Raw genomic sequence first — 14,470 nt, 5'->3', positions numbered from 1 at the left:
TGGGTTCTGAATATTGTGTCTCAAGGTTACAGGTTCCACTTTCACACTTTACCAAGGCTAAAAGGAATGCCAAACCTGCCACAAAATCAGTGGGCAGAGGCTCAAAAACAAATTTCAGCCCTCATGGACATGAGAGCTATTCAAAAAGTACCACAGTAGGAACAAGGACAAGGATTTTACTCAAGACTCTTCCAGGTCCCCAGAAAGGACAAAGCCTGGAGACCCATACTAGACCTTTCAACTCTAAATACTTACCTGGATGTTCCGAAATTCAAAATGTTGACACTACAGCAGCTTCTTCCCATGCTGGGCAAGAAGGCTTGGCTTGTTACTTTGGACCTCAGAGGCATACCTGCATGTCCCTATCAGACAAGATTGCAGAAGATACCTCAGATTCAAAGCTGTTACAATGCACTGCCAATTCTCTGCACTGCCCTTTGGCTTATCTACTGCGCCCAGGGTATTTACAAAGTGCCTGGCACCAGTAATTGCATTTTGCAGACAAAAAGGAATTCAAATATTTCCATACCTGGACGACTGCCTGATTCAAGCAGAGAGCAAGGACATTCTTCTAAAGCATCTGGCGTTTGTAAAATGGTTGCTAATTTCTCTAGGGTACACAGTAAACGAAAAGAAGTCAAAACTAGTGCCCTCACAACAGATAATATTCCTGGGTGACAGCTTAAATACAACGGCCCAGGTGGCTTATCTCATGCCAGACAAACCAGGACAACTGACTCAATATTTTCAATTACTGGCAAAAAAGTCCCATCTCCCTGCAAGAAAAATTCTGCAGGCCCTGGGATTCATGGCATCCTGCATACTACTAATTCCATATGCCAGACTGCATATGAGGAAATTACAATGGTACCTAAAAAGTGTTTGGACTCAACACTCTCACAGTTTAGAAATAGAAACAGTAATACCTATAATTCCCTGCCTACAACAGGAGTTTCGATGGTGGGCACAGGCATGTCACCTCAACAAGGGTCAGCCTTTCACTCTACCCACAGCCAGGCAGACTCTAACAACAGATGCTTTGGATTACGCCTGGGGAGCACACATGGCAGGAAAATGTATTCAGGGCAAGTGGACCACAGACCAAATGCATCTTCACATCTATCAAAAAGAGATGTTGGCTGTTCAAAATGCCCTAACAGTTTTCAAGGACCTTCTGCATCCAGGACAATTATTATTAAAGACAGACAACACCACAGTAATGTGGTACATAAACAAGCAAGGGGGCACTCATTCTTATCCCCTATGCAGGCAAGCCATGACCTTGTGGAACACAGCTCTAATTTATCAAGTTCATCTGCAAGCACAATTCCTGCCAGGAAAGAAAAATACTCTGGCAGACGATCTAAGCAGAAATATCATGGACCCTCATGAATGGAAATTGAATCCACAAATCTTCAGCATGGTAACGCAAAAATGGGGGTGCTCAGACATAGATCTTTTTGCCTCCCCACTGAATTGCCAGCTACAAAAATTCTGTACAAAGACTTACCACACACAAGCATGGAAAGTGGATGCTCTTTCGTTCAGCTGGAAAAGCCTAAAATTTTATGCCTTTCCACCACTGCCTCTCCTTTCAAAGGTACTCCTAAAAGCCAGACAAGAAAAACCACAGATGATCCTGATTGCTCCATACTGGCCATGCCAGCACTGGTACCCAATCGTAAAGAACTTAGCTCAAGGCCCGCCATGGATTTTGCCTCAAATTTCTCACCTTCTGACTCAGCAAAACAATCAGATCCTGCACGGTCAGCTCAAAACCCTAAACCTGACTGCATGGCAGATTCATTAGTCAAACAGGCAACACCTCTTTCTAAAGCTGTTATGGATGTCATTTTGGAGGCCAGGAGGCCTAGCACCAGGAAATCTTACTCAGAAAAATGGAAGAGATTCTGTGCCTGGAACCAGGCTCAAAGCCTTGACCCTCTTGTCCCAAACATTCCTCAGATTTTACAATACTTAACTGAGATGCTGGACAAAGGCCTATCCTTCTCATCAATTAAGATCCACGCCTCTGCCATTTCAGCTCATTACAACTTGGATCCTCCTTTATTCTCTCATCCCTTGCTAAAGCAGTACCTCAGAGGGGCTAAAAACATAAGATCGCCCTGGAGAGCATCAACACCAACTTGGGACCTCAATTATGTTTTGGAAAAACTGACCTTGCCACCTTTTGAGGCAGCCAATACAGCCGATCTAAAATTTTTATCATAGAAAACAGCTCTGCTCCTGGCAGTAACTTCAGCACGAAGAGGCTCAGAGCTACAGGCATTAATGGCAGTGGAACCTTTTATAAAATTTCATCAGGACAGGGTTTCTTTAAGGACAAACCCTACTTTTATGCCAATGGTGGTATCTAGTGTGGCTCTTAACCAAACCATCCATTTGCCAACTTTTTATCCAAACCCCCAGAATAAAGGGGAGAAACTTCTGCACTCTTTGGACATACACAGGCAGCTACGCTTCTACTTGGACAAAACAAAAGCTTTCAGGAAAACTGAGAAACTGTTTGTAGCATATGCTGCAGGATCATAGGTTAAGGCTATCTCAAAGCAGACTATTTCCAAATGGATAGGACACTGTATTCTTTACTGCTACACACAGCATGGAAAATCAGTCCCTAATAACATTAGGCCACATTCTACCAGGGCAACAGCCACTTCAGCAGCCTTTCTCAGAGGAGTATCAACCAAGGAAATTTTGGAGGCTGCAACTTGGAGTTCAGTGCACACCTTTACCAAGCATTACCGCTTGCCTCTTTACTCTAAATCCAGAGCAGGATTTGCCACTGCGATTCTGCAGGGCCTCATAGCCATTCCTAACTCTTTATAGACCAGCCACCCAACCTTAGCTTTGGGATTCTACCCAAGTGTAATGACTGCAGCAGTGTAACACGATGAACATAGTACAGTTTTGTACCTACCATAAATGTAGATGTTCGAGTGTTCACACTGCTGCAGTCCAGGTTACCCTCCCTCCATCCCCTCTGTCCTAGCTGGAGTTATCAATACCTTTCTATCCTATACAACCTTTGTGGTGTATTTGCTTGTAACTGAAGGTATTGTTTTTATTTTTTTATATGTTTTATTAGCAATATGTATTGCCTACATACTTGGGGGCACCTGACATCTGGGGCAAGAAAAACTGAAGAAAATGGCGTTGGATGCATCTTATATACCCCTGGCACACTGACGTCAGGGAAGAAGCGACAGCAACCGATGCCGGACCAAGACTTTGGAACTCTGGCCGACTGCGGGGACCGCCTGATGGCAGGATAACCCAAGTGTAATGACTGCAGCAGTGTAAACACTCGAGCATCTACATTTATGGTAGGTACAAAACTGTACTTTTCTCTGAGGACAACCCCAACATTTATGCCTAAGGTGGTGTCCAGTGTAGCCCTCAACCAAACCATTCACTTGCCTACCTTTTATCCAAACCCACAGAACAAGGGTGAGAAAATTCTGCATTCTTTGGACATACACAGACAGCTACGCTTCTACTTGGACAGAACTAAAGCTTTGAGAAAGACTGAGCAACATTTAGTGTCATATGCTGCAGGATCACAAGGAAATGTCATCTCAAAACAGACTATTTCTAAATGGATAGCCCATTGCATCCATTTCTGCTATTCTCAGCATGGCAAATCAGTGCCACAGGGCATTAGGCCTCATTCTACCACAGCAGCAGCCACTTCAGCAGCCTTCCTCAGAGGAGTACCAACCAAAGACATCTTAGAGGCTGCAACGTGGAGTTCAGTGCACACTTTCACAAAGCACTACCACTTACCTCTTTACTCTAAATCCAGAGCAGGCTTTGCCACTGCAGTTCTGCAGGGCCTCATAGCCTCTCCTAATCCTATTTAGCCCAGCCACCCATCCTCAGCTTTGGGATTCAACCGAAGAGTAATGACTGCAACAGTGAAACACGATGAACATAGTACAGTTGTGTACCTACCATAAATGTAGATGTCTGAGTGTATTCACTGTTACAGTCCAGGTTACCCTCCCTCCGTCCCCCTTTCTTTTGCTGGGGTTTATCTGTACTTCTCTATTCTATACAACCTATGTGGTGTATTTGCTTGTAGATGAAGGCAATGTTTCTTTACTGCATGTATGTTTATTGTCATTATATATTTAGCCTACCCTTTTGGGGGCACCTGACATCTGGGGCAAGGAAAAACTGAAGAAAATGGCGTCTGCTGCATCTTCTATATCCCTGGCGCCCTGACATCAGGGAAGAGGCGGCAGCAATCGACGCCGGACCAGGACTTTGGAATTCAGGCCGACTGCGGGTAGCCTGCCAGCAGGATAACCCAAGAGTAATGACTGCAACAGTTGATACACTCTAACATCTACATTTATGGTAGGTACACAACTGTACTTTTCTTCGCCTCCTTTAATACCTACTACTAAAAATCATATTTTGGTGAAGTGGTAAATAATTTCAAGTTGGTGCCAAAGTAAGAACCAGGCCCCAAATAAGGCCTGAATTCCTCAGGCTCTTCAATATTTGTTTGTTACTTTCCTCTGACCATTCTTATCATTCTGTTAAGATTCACGTTTTGGCATCTCTGCTTGTCTGTAGGTAGCTGCCCTTTCTACCCTGCTACAGTCTAATAGTTTTTAAAAGGGGTTCTACACATCTGTTCGCAAAGAAAGCAGGTGGCTTCTCCTTTGGAATCTGTTTTGTTATTGAAAATCTTGCACCTCTTTCATTTTTTTTTATTTTGATCTCCTGTGTTTATTTTTTTAAGTACCATTATTAAATTATCACTTAAGAAGTAGGCAAACATAACATTTATATAAAAGAAAACAAGTCAAGTTAACATGTTTCCAGTTGCAAACATTGTATGTCACATATATTCTTTTGTGTAATTATCAATCCAACCTTACATAAATCATTAAATTCCTGCCTTCCATTAACCCTTCTCATACTCCAAAACATTCTGCATATATTGTTCACTCAATTTCCTTTGTTTATATGTAATGTGCCGCGGTAGCGTTGTCGCCTCAGAGCAAGAGGTTCTCCCATTCGATTCACGGCTGGAGCACCTTCGTGGAGTCTGCATGTCCTCCCCACGGTCAAGTGGCATTAGAAAGACATGCGTGAATAGGCATGCCTTCATTGAAGGTTGAGTGTTGAGCTGGCACCTCGGCACTGTACAAATCTACTGCAAATTATTAGCGGACCAGAGTTCCGCTGTGGCGACCCCTAACCAGTAAAAGCCAAAAGAAGAACATATGTAATAGCTCCTATTTCATTTCTAAAGATCCCACTTTCAGTTCTTTTATCTCTGTTACAATATTCAGTACTTCAAATACAGTTTAGATTGATTTCCATTTTCTAATTGCTTTTTTTGGTAGCCACCAGAATTAAACTTAACAAGGCCTTATTATGTTTAGACATTTTATACGTTGTTTCCCAGCCCCCCCCCAAAAAAAATAAACAATTTCCTTAGTTACACCCATTTGCTCACTCAGTATTTCTATCATAGTACTCTGTAGGGAATTTCTAAAGTCTGCCAACCTATTTCACTCCCAAAACACATATTCCCATTTAACTCTTTCTTCCCCATCACACCTCAAACATTTGGCATCTACCTAAGGAAAACTTCTGCTTGGGGTGTAAAAACACATCTACAAACATTTCCAAGAAAAATCTTAAATCTTCTTGACTTTGTTGCATATTTGGCAGCCATACGTTATGTCCTCCATTGTTTTCTTGTGAATTGCTTATCCAGTCTGTCTTCCCAATCTTTTCTAACCTCCTCTGCCTGATTCCTATAGTTTATTGTGCAATATTTTATATATCCTGCTAATTATCTTTTTTAACAGCTTCTTCTGTTTTAGATTCAACTTAAAACTCTATCAAAAAGGTGTTTCATTTCGGATTCCCCTGTCCCTCTCTTTGCATATACTCTTTATCAATTCCTGATAGAGAAGGCATTCTCTAGCCTGCAGTCTAAATGTCTTCTTGGACTTTTCCCATTCTATTACCATTCCCTTTCTAGTTATTCGCTCCTAATACCTTGGTTCCTTTGCCAGTTTTCTCCAGTAAGTTCCAGCCCCCCTCTTGCACACTCTGTGTATCTCGAATTGCAGTCAACCCTATTGGCAAAATCTCCTTTCTCCCTTTTTATTTGGCTTAGTTCTTAGAATACTTTCTTCTGCTTTAGTAATATAGTTTTCTATATGGCTGCTGTTATCCTCCTTAAGATCTGCATCCAAAATTCCACTCCCTCCTTATTTCTTGAATTTCCCCCTCATTTCTTATCATCCGTTTCCACTTTTAATTATATCTTTCTGCTTGTGTTGCGTATCTGAGCCTTAACTGTGTAGCTCTAAAATATCCCTTCAGATAAGGTAATCCTGAACTACATTGTTCTAGTGGAAAGATAAACTTGTCTCACTTGCCCTCTTCCCCTCCCAAATAAAATCCTTCAACTCTTTATTACTGTCCACAACCTCTCCTCTGGTTGATTAAAAATATGCTTGACTGGCATATAAAACTATAGGGAATGAAAATATTTTCACTGCTTGTATCTTGCTATACATATCCATAAACAAGCGCTTCCAGTTTCTCAGTTTTTGTATTATCTTTTTAGTCTCTTCCCACATGTCCTTAACTGCCATAACAGAATTCTTTTTAATCCATACTGCGGTGGTAGTGCTGCGGTAGCGTTGTCGCCTCACAGTAAGACGTTGCCCCGTTCGATTCTTAGAGCGTCTTCTGTTTGGCGACATGCGTGAATGGGCGTACCTTCGTTGAAGGTTGTGCGTCAGGCCCGGCAAGTCGGCACGTAAAAATCTACTGCCAATCATTAGTGGACCGGAGTTCCGCTGTGGCGACCTCTAACCAGGAAAAGTCGAAAGACACCAACTCCTAAGTACTTAAATTTTATCATGTCCCCATAATATGGGTATTGTTGAACCAATTCATGTGTGGGTACATGGTTTACAGCTGCATCCTTTGTTTTGTCTTCATTAATTTTATATCTGGAGAAGACTTGAAATGGTCTCAAAATGTGCCACAACACTGAGATGTCCTTTTCTGTTTTTCAGGTACAATATAATATTGTCTGCAAATAAAGCCACCTTTTCCTGATACCAGAGCAGTTATATCTTTGAATTTCTGTGACCCTTATTTTCTTTGGCAAAGGCTATAAATGTAGCACAATTAACAAAGTAAAGAGGACACCTTTTCCTGGTTCCTCTGCTCACACAGAGCTTATCAGAGAGGTACCCTCCCACTTTAATGTTTGCTTATGATCCCTCCTAATTAACCTCGTTATTGTATTAGGAAATGCAAATGCTTCCATTGCCCTACTCTTAAAATTCCAGCTTACTCTGCCAAATGCTTTCTCTGCATCAAGACCCACCAACAACAGTGATATTTTCTTACATTCGGCTTCCCTCTGGATCATTATTGTTCTATTAATGTTGTCAAATGTTTGTCCCCTCCACAAAATCACATCCATATCTGTCAGTTTTAACATCACCTTTGCCATTCATGTAGCTTCTATGGACATAACCACTTTATAATCATTGTTTAAAATGGAAGTGCGCCCTGTATGATGCAGGGGCTGATGGCACTTCCTTAGCTTCCAAACTTCCACTGGGATATCTCCTGTTCCTGGAGAGTTTCATGCAGATTGATTTTACATCCGTTTCTATCTGCTCTCTTCTCATTGGAACTGTTAATTGTTGAGACTCATCGACCTCAAACCTTGGTGTACTTGAGGGTTCCATAAATGCTTCCATTTGTGCTCATTCTTGATTTTCCCATTTCTCTACTTCATACAAATTGTCATAACATTTCCAAAATATCTTTAATAGTTCCATTTCTGGTTATTTTTCTTGTTATAGGCTCCCTAAGTTTGGCAACAAGCCTTTATGCTTTTTATTGACTAAGCTGTTGTGCTAAATGTTTTTGTGCTTTGGAACAGTTTCTTGAAAGCAGTCTTTCTAAACTCATGCATATTGTGCAGGTACTCCCTTGTTTTCTCTTTAGCACTTTAAAAGTTGCGCCTCTTCTTGTTCTGTGAGATTATCCTTTACTCTGCAGTACCTTTGTCAGCCTGTCTAAGCAATTCCTGTTACTTCTTGACCATCTTTTTTCTTTTATTTCTACCTCGCTTTTAAACTCTACTTTCATTTTATCCCACTCACTATCTGTAACTTGTGATGAAGTTTCTATCTGCCCTAATAACACCCTAATAATTTCCACTTCTCATGCCTTCAATTCCTCTTGCACTTTTTTTCATTTGAGCTCACCGGGTTGATTTGAAGTACTTAAGTTGGAAAACAATGTTATGCATTACTCTGATTTCTACAATAAGAGTACTTGCGTTACATGCTGTTATGGTGAGTGATCCTTATCTCGTTTTCCATAAGGATAGAGTGTCATTAAGAACAAATCTTTCATTCATGCTTAAAGTTATTTCATTGCTAAGGTTGAGTTAAGCTATTTATCTCCCTGTCTTTTTTCCAGAAAAATATGAAGAAGGGATTTTGCTCACTGTGGATGTCACAGGCAGCTCTGATACTATCTTGACTGAGTCAAGTTCTTCTGCAGTTTTGATAAATTGTTTATTTCCTATTAAAGTAAGAAAAAGGGATAATTCATGTCAAAACAATTCCAAAGTGGTTGTCTCATTATGTTGTTTTTTTGCTTCTCTCAGCATAACAGACCACTTCTGGGCAAGTCAAAACCCCCATATTCTTCAGATTCTTGTGTGTATGTGCATGTCTGTCTGTCTGTGCAAATTCTTTTTGGAAAGAAGTAGAATCTGGAAGTTATTCTAGGGGCAGCAACTTGGTCATTTATGCATACCTTTCCATAGCATTACAGATTAGATTTGTTTTCCAGGTCCAGAGCAGGTTTTGGTAGGGTTAATGTCCAGGACGTCCTGGATTTGGGCACTCCTCCTTTTCTAAACTCTGGGGATCTACCCATACAGCTTAAGCTGCTATAAAGTTAGCACATCATACAATTGTGTAAGTAAGCTTACGGTAACACCACTGTCACAGTAGGGTCATCCTGCTGTCTTGTCTAATGTTTTTACTAGGTTATAGACATTTTTATTTATTGATTTGTTCTGGTATATACCCAAGAATCAAGGCTCTTGTCTCCCTTTGTTTGGGGCAAGAAAAGTCTGAAGGTTTGGTGCCTTGACCATTTATTGTATACATCAGTCCTTCAGCCTTCCAACAGTTAGGGCTAGTGGAAAGTTAGAGCTTTAGATGCTAGCTGGCCTTCATATCCTTGGAAGGATGTAACCCACACAACTTAGGCTGCTGCAGCAGTCATCTGTTTGAACATATGTTGTTGTAGTAAGTTTTGTTACACATCTGTATATTTGCATTTATTGAGTAACGGTAGAAGCATTTAACAGTAGTGTGCTTGGACTAATGCAAGTACAAGAATTTGACTGACAAGAAATATAGCCTGTCTTCTGCGCTGCACTCTTGATGGTGCAAATAATTTGATACATGTGAAAGTGAATGTGATGGTATAGTTTATATTAAAAGGGTGTTGTAGGCATTTCTCTCTAATTTTTGTTATTTAACTGTGTTTTGCAGAACGAGGGTCCTGTCTTTTAAGTAGTCTTGTGGACTTTTATCTGGAAACGTCATCTCTGGAGGCACTGAACATTCTGTCATCAGTAAGAGAGCCACATGACAAGGTAAAAACACTAATACCTGTCTTTAAACCTCTGTTTTGTGAATGGTAGAAAATTTCCTTACTGAATGCTGGAATGTTTGCCTTGCTAACAGATACATAACTAGAGGTATTGTACTAGAAGGTGATAAGTATTTTTTCACCCTTAGGAGGGGGTAACCTGAGTGAAGGAAACATTCTTAGCCTTGAATATCTAATGTTGTCCCTTTTATTCTTCCTAACCAGTTGGGTCATGAATCCCAACCCTCTTATCTGACTCTGCCGCATTTACACAGAGTAGAGTCCAAGTCTTGAGCTGTTCCCATTAATGCATTGCCCTCTGCCTAACCTCCCCAGATGTCACTTGCCACCAGCAGTGAGAGATGTGGTTCTTCATGAGTCAGGAATCTCTTCTAGTGGTCCATGATGTTCATCGTGTCTCACTGCTACAGTCATTACACTTGGGTTATCCTGCCGTCAGGCGGGCCCGCAGTCGGCCAGAGTTCCAAAGTCTTGGTCCGCCGTTGGTTGCTGTCGCTTCTTCCCTGACGTCAGTGCGTCAGGGGTATATAAGATGCAGCCGACGCCATTTTCTTCTGTCTTTCTTGCCGTGCGGTGCCCGAAGCAAAAGCAGTTCGCAAGTGCCGGTCGGCCGACTCCTGAGATATCAAATTCGATTTTCAGAACCAAAGTCTTCAATAAAGCTAAGTACCTCGTTGGGGAAACTTTTTCTTGCCTCAGACCGATGTCAGTAAAAGTTAATAATTGTATTTCTTGTGGGAAGCAAATACCTCATAAGGATTTTCATTCTTACTGTATTGCATGCCTAGGCCCAGATCACAATGTCACTAGTTGTCGGTTTTGTGCTAGATTTAACAAATGCACTATTAAACGTCAGTTTAATTTTGCTCGCCATTACTTTGGCCGAAGATTTAATTATACCATGCCGTCGGAACAACCTACGACCGGAATGCACAAAAAACGCAGGGACAAGGCTAAGGATAGGCATCCGAGGTCCAAAACTGACGACGAAGCCTCTTCTAGGCCAGTCGCCGGTTCGCTAGTTCTCAGTGAGGAGCTTTTGCAGCCCCTGACACCCGCTACCTCAGAGTCACAGGCCGCTACCGACTCCCACGTAGAGTTTCCTAGGCCTCTGGATACTCAAGGTGTTGGGCCTACCGAGACTAACCCTTCAGATGGGTCCGGAGCCACTGAGCGGGCATCGGCTTCTGAGGGCGTTTTCAGACCTTCTCAACTTACCATTAAAACTACAGCCAAGTCTAAAACTCCATTAAAGACAAAGAAGCAAGTACAGCATTCACCTGGACAGGCCTCCATGCCTAAAAAACAGATGCTCAAAATGGCCGAAGACTTAATTACTCTGATCAGGGGTTCCCATCCCCCTCCTGATAAAAGGCCTAGGCAGGATACAGACTATGATTCCTCTGACCAGGTTTCTATATATTCTGATTCCTCTTCAGACCAGGAGTACTCTTTACCCCCCTATGAGGACTCTGATGCTGAAGAATCAATTCCTTTAGCCTCTCCTCCTGAGGATTATTCTTTTGGGGAAACGTTCCATACCATGAGGGAGCATTTCCATTGGGAGGGCCAGGATTACTCAAAATCCAAGAAAAGGCTCAGAGACTTTCTTTTATTGCCTCAGCACAGGTCCCTTGCTATTCTGCCAGTGTTGGATAATGTGGATGATGTGTTCTCTGAATCCAGTTTAAATCCTGATTCTTTACCCCCTTCTCCAGTCAAGCCAGACAGGTACTACAGAGTCCCTGACTCTCACAAATTTCTTTATAAAAACCCTGCTGCTGACCCAGAAACTATTTCCCAGGGTCCAAAAGGGGTGAAGGCTTCCACGGCTAAAAATCCAGTTCCCTCTGACAGGGATTCTAGAGCATTAGACAGATGTGGGAAGAAAGTTTACACTTCTGCAACTTTAGCAGTGAGGGTTTTAAATTGCCAGTTTCACATGCTTAAATACCAACAATACTTAATATCTCAGTTAAAACAGAAAATTAGTACAAGTGCAGAACATCCTGACTACAAGGAAATGCAGGATTTATTGCATGCAGCTGAACAAGTGGGAAAACATACTTTGCAATGTGGTTTTGATTCATTAGAGGCTTCTTGTAGAGTAGCAGTTACAGGATCTGTGATTCGAAGGCATGCTTGGTTAAAAGAACAAAGTTTACCAGATCATGTTAAGGCAAAATTATTGGATGCTCCTTTACAGCAAGATATTTTATTTGGTGTTAAGGCAGAGGAGGTATTAAAGAAAATGGAGGATAAGGCAAAATCTATGCAAACAGTGAAGGATTTCTTACAGGTACAGCCACCTCGATTTAGCAGAAATTGGCCTACAAAGAATTGGTCCTTTCCAGTGTCAGACAGGCCACAAAGAGGCAGATACAGACGCCCAAGAGGCAGATCTCAGCCCCAAGGTTCTTACAGACCAAGACAGTGGTGTGCTTCAACCCCAAAAGGAGGTGAGGACAAGTCACAACCTTACAGGAAACAGTCCCAATGACTTCCCCCTTCCAATGCCAAGCTCTTCCCTTTTGGCAGCTCCCTTAGGGGGAAAACTAGCACTTTTTTCACAAAATTGGCAAGCAATCACCCAAGACAAATGGGTTCTGAATATTGTGTCTCAAGGTTACAGGTTCCACTTTTACACTTTACCAAGGCTAAAAGGAATGCCAGACCTGCCACAAAATCAATGGGCAGAGGCACAAAAACAAATTACAGCCCTCATGGGCATGAGAGCTATTCAAAATGAGAGCTATTCAAAAAGTGCCACAGCAGGAACAAGGACAAGGATTTTACTCAAGACTCTTCCTGGTCCCCAGAAAGGACAAAGCCTGGAGACCCATATTAGACATTTCTACTCTAAATACTTCCCTGGATGTTCCGAAATTCAAAATGTTGACACTACAGCAGCTACTTCCCATGTTGGGCAAGAAGGCTTGGCTTGTTACTTTGGACCTCAAAGAGGCATCTCTGCATGTCCCTATCAGACAAAATTGCAGAAGATACCTCAGATTCATAGCTGGTTCAATGCACTACCAATTCTCTGCACTGTCCTTTGGCTTATCTACTGTGCCCAGGGTCTTCACAAAGTGCCTGGCACCAGTAATTGCATTTTGCAGACAAAAAGGAATTAAAATATATCCATACCTGGACGACTGCCTGATTCAAGCAGAGAGCAAGGCATCCTGCATACTACTAATTCCATATGCCAGTCTGCATATGAGGAAATTACAATGGTACCTAAAAAGTGTTTGGACTCAACACTCTCACAGCTTGGAAACAGTAATACCACTAATTCCCTGCCTACAACAAGAGTTTCAATGGTGGGCACAGGCATGTCACCTCAACAAGGGTCAGCCTTTCACTCTACCCACAGCCCGGCAGACTTTAACAACAGATGCTTCGGATTACGCCTGGGGAGCACACATGGCAGGAAGATGTATTCAGGGCAAGTGGACCGCAGACCAAATGCATCTTCACATCAGTCAAAAAGAGATGTTGGTAAAATGCCCTAACAGCTTTCAAGGACCTTCTGCATCCAGGGCAATTATTATTAAAGACAGACAACACCACAGTAATGTGGTACATAAACAAGCAAGGGAACACTCATTCTTACCCCCTATGCAGACAAGCCATGACCTTGTGGAACACAGCTCTAACTTATCAAGTTCATCTGCAAGCACAATTCCTGCCAGGAAAAGAAAAATACTCTTGCAGACGACTTAAGCAGAAACATCATGGATCCTCACGAGTGGAAACTAAATCCACAAGTTTTCAGCATGATAACGCAAAAATGGGGGTGCCCAGACATAGATCTTTTTGCCTCCCCACTGAATTGCCAACTACAAAAATTCTGCACAAGGACTTATCACACATAAGCATGGAAAATGGATGGTCTTTCGTTCAGCTGGAAAAACCTAAAAGTTTATGCCTTCCCACCACTGCCTCTCCTTTCAAAGGTACTCCTAAAAGCCAGACAAGAAAAAACACAGATGATCCTGATTGCTCCAGACTGGCCACGCCAGCACTGGTACCCAATCTTAAAGAACTTAGCTCAAGGACCACCATGAATTTTACCTCAAATTCCACACCTTCTGACTCAACAAAACAGTCAGATTCTGCACAGTCAGCTCAAAACCTTAAACCTGGCTGCATGGCAGATTCATTAGTCAAACAGACAACACCTCTCTCTAAAGCTGTTATAGATGTCATTTTGGAGGCCAGGAGGCCTAGCACCAGGAAATCTTACTCAGAAAAATGGAAGAGATTCTGTACCTGGAACCAGGCTCACAACCTTGACCCTCTTGTCCCAAACATTCCTCAGATACTACAATACTTAACTGAGATGGTGGATAAAGGACTATCCTTCTCATCCATTAAGATCCACGCCTCTGCCATCTCGGCTCATTACAAAACAGATCCTCCTATTTTCTCTTATCCATTGCTAAAGCAGCACCTAAGAGGGGCTAAAAACATAGGACCGCCCCGGAGAGCACCAACACCTACTTGGGACCTCAATTTTGTCTTGGAAAAACTCACTCTACCTCCTTTTGAGCCAGCTAATTCAGCATAATTAAAATATGTATCATGGAAAACTGCTCTGCTTCTGGCAATAACTTCAGCACAAAGAGTCTCAGAGTTACAGGCACTAATGGCAGTGGAGCCTTTCATCATTTTTCATCAAGACAGGGTTTCTTTAAGAACAAACCCTTCATTTATGCCTAAGGTGGTATCCAGTGTGGCTCTT

The 14,470-nt window shown here is 42.1% G+C and overlaps 1 protein-coding gene across 1 annotated transcript in view; it reads left to right on the top strand.

Moving 5' to 3' along the window:
• LOC122791053 (hamartin-like) overlaps window positions 1-14,470 on the top strand; it is a 569,544-nt gene that overhangs the window by 297,849 nt on the left and 257,225 nt on the right. The window contains exon 3 of the mRNA XM_044058830.1: window positions 9,603-9,706. Coding sequence (XP_043914765.1) covers window positions 9,603-9,706 — 104 coding nt within the window. The remainder of the gene's footprint in view (window positions 1-9,602; window positions 9,707-14,470) is intronic.

This window comes from Protopterus annectens, chromosome 16.part0, assembly GCF_019279795.1.
Source record: "Protopterus annectens isolate FY-2018-M chromosome 16.part0, PAN1.0, whole genome shotgun sequence".
Taxonomy (NCBI): Eukaryota; Metazoa; Chordata; order Ceratodontiformes; family Protopteridae; genus Protopterus; species Protopterus annectens.
The sequence above is the reverse complement of the archived record's forward strand: the minus strand, read 5'-3'. Positions and strand labels throughout refer to the sequence as shown.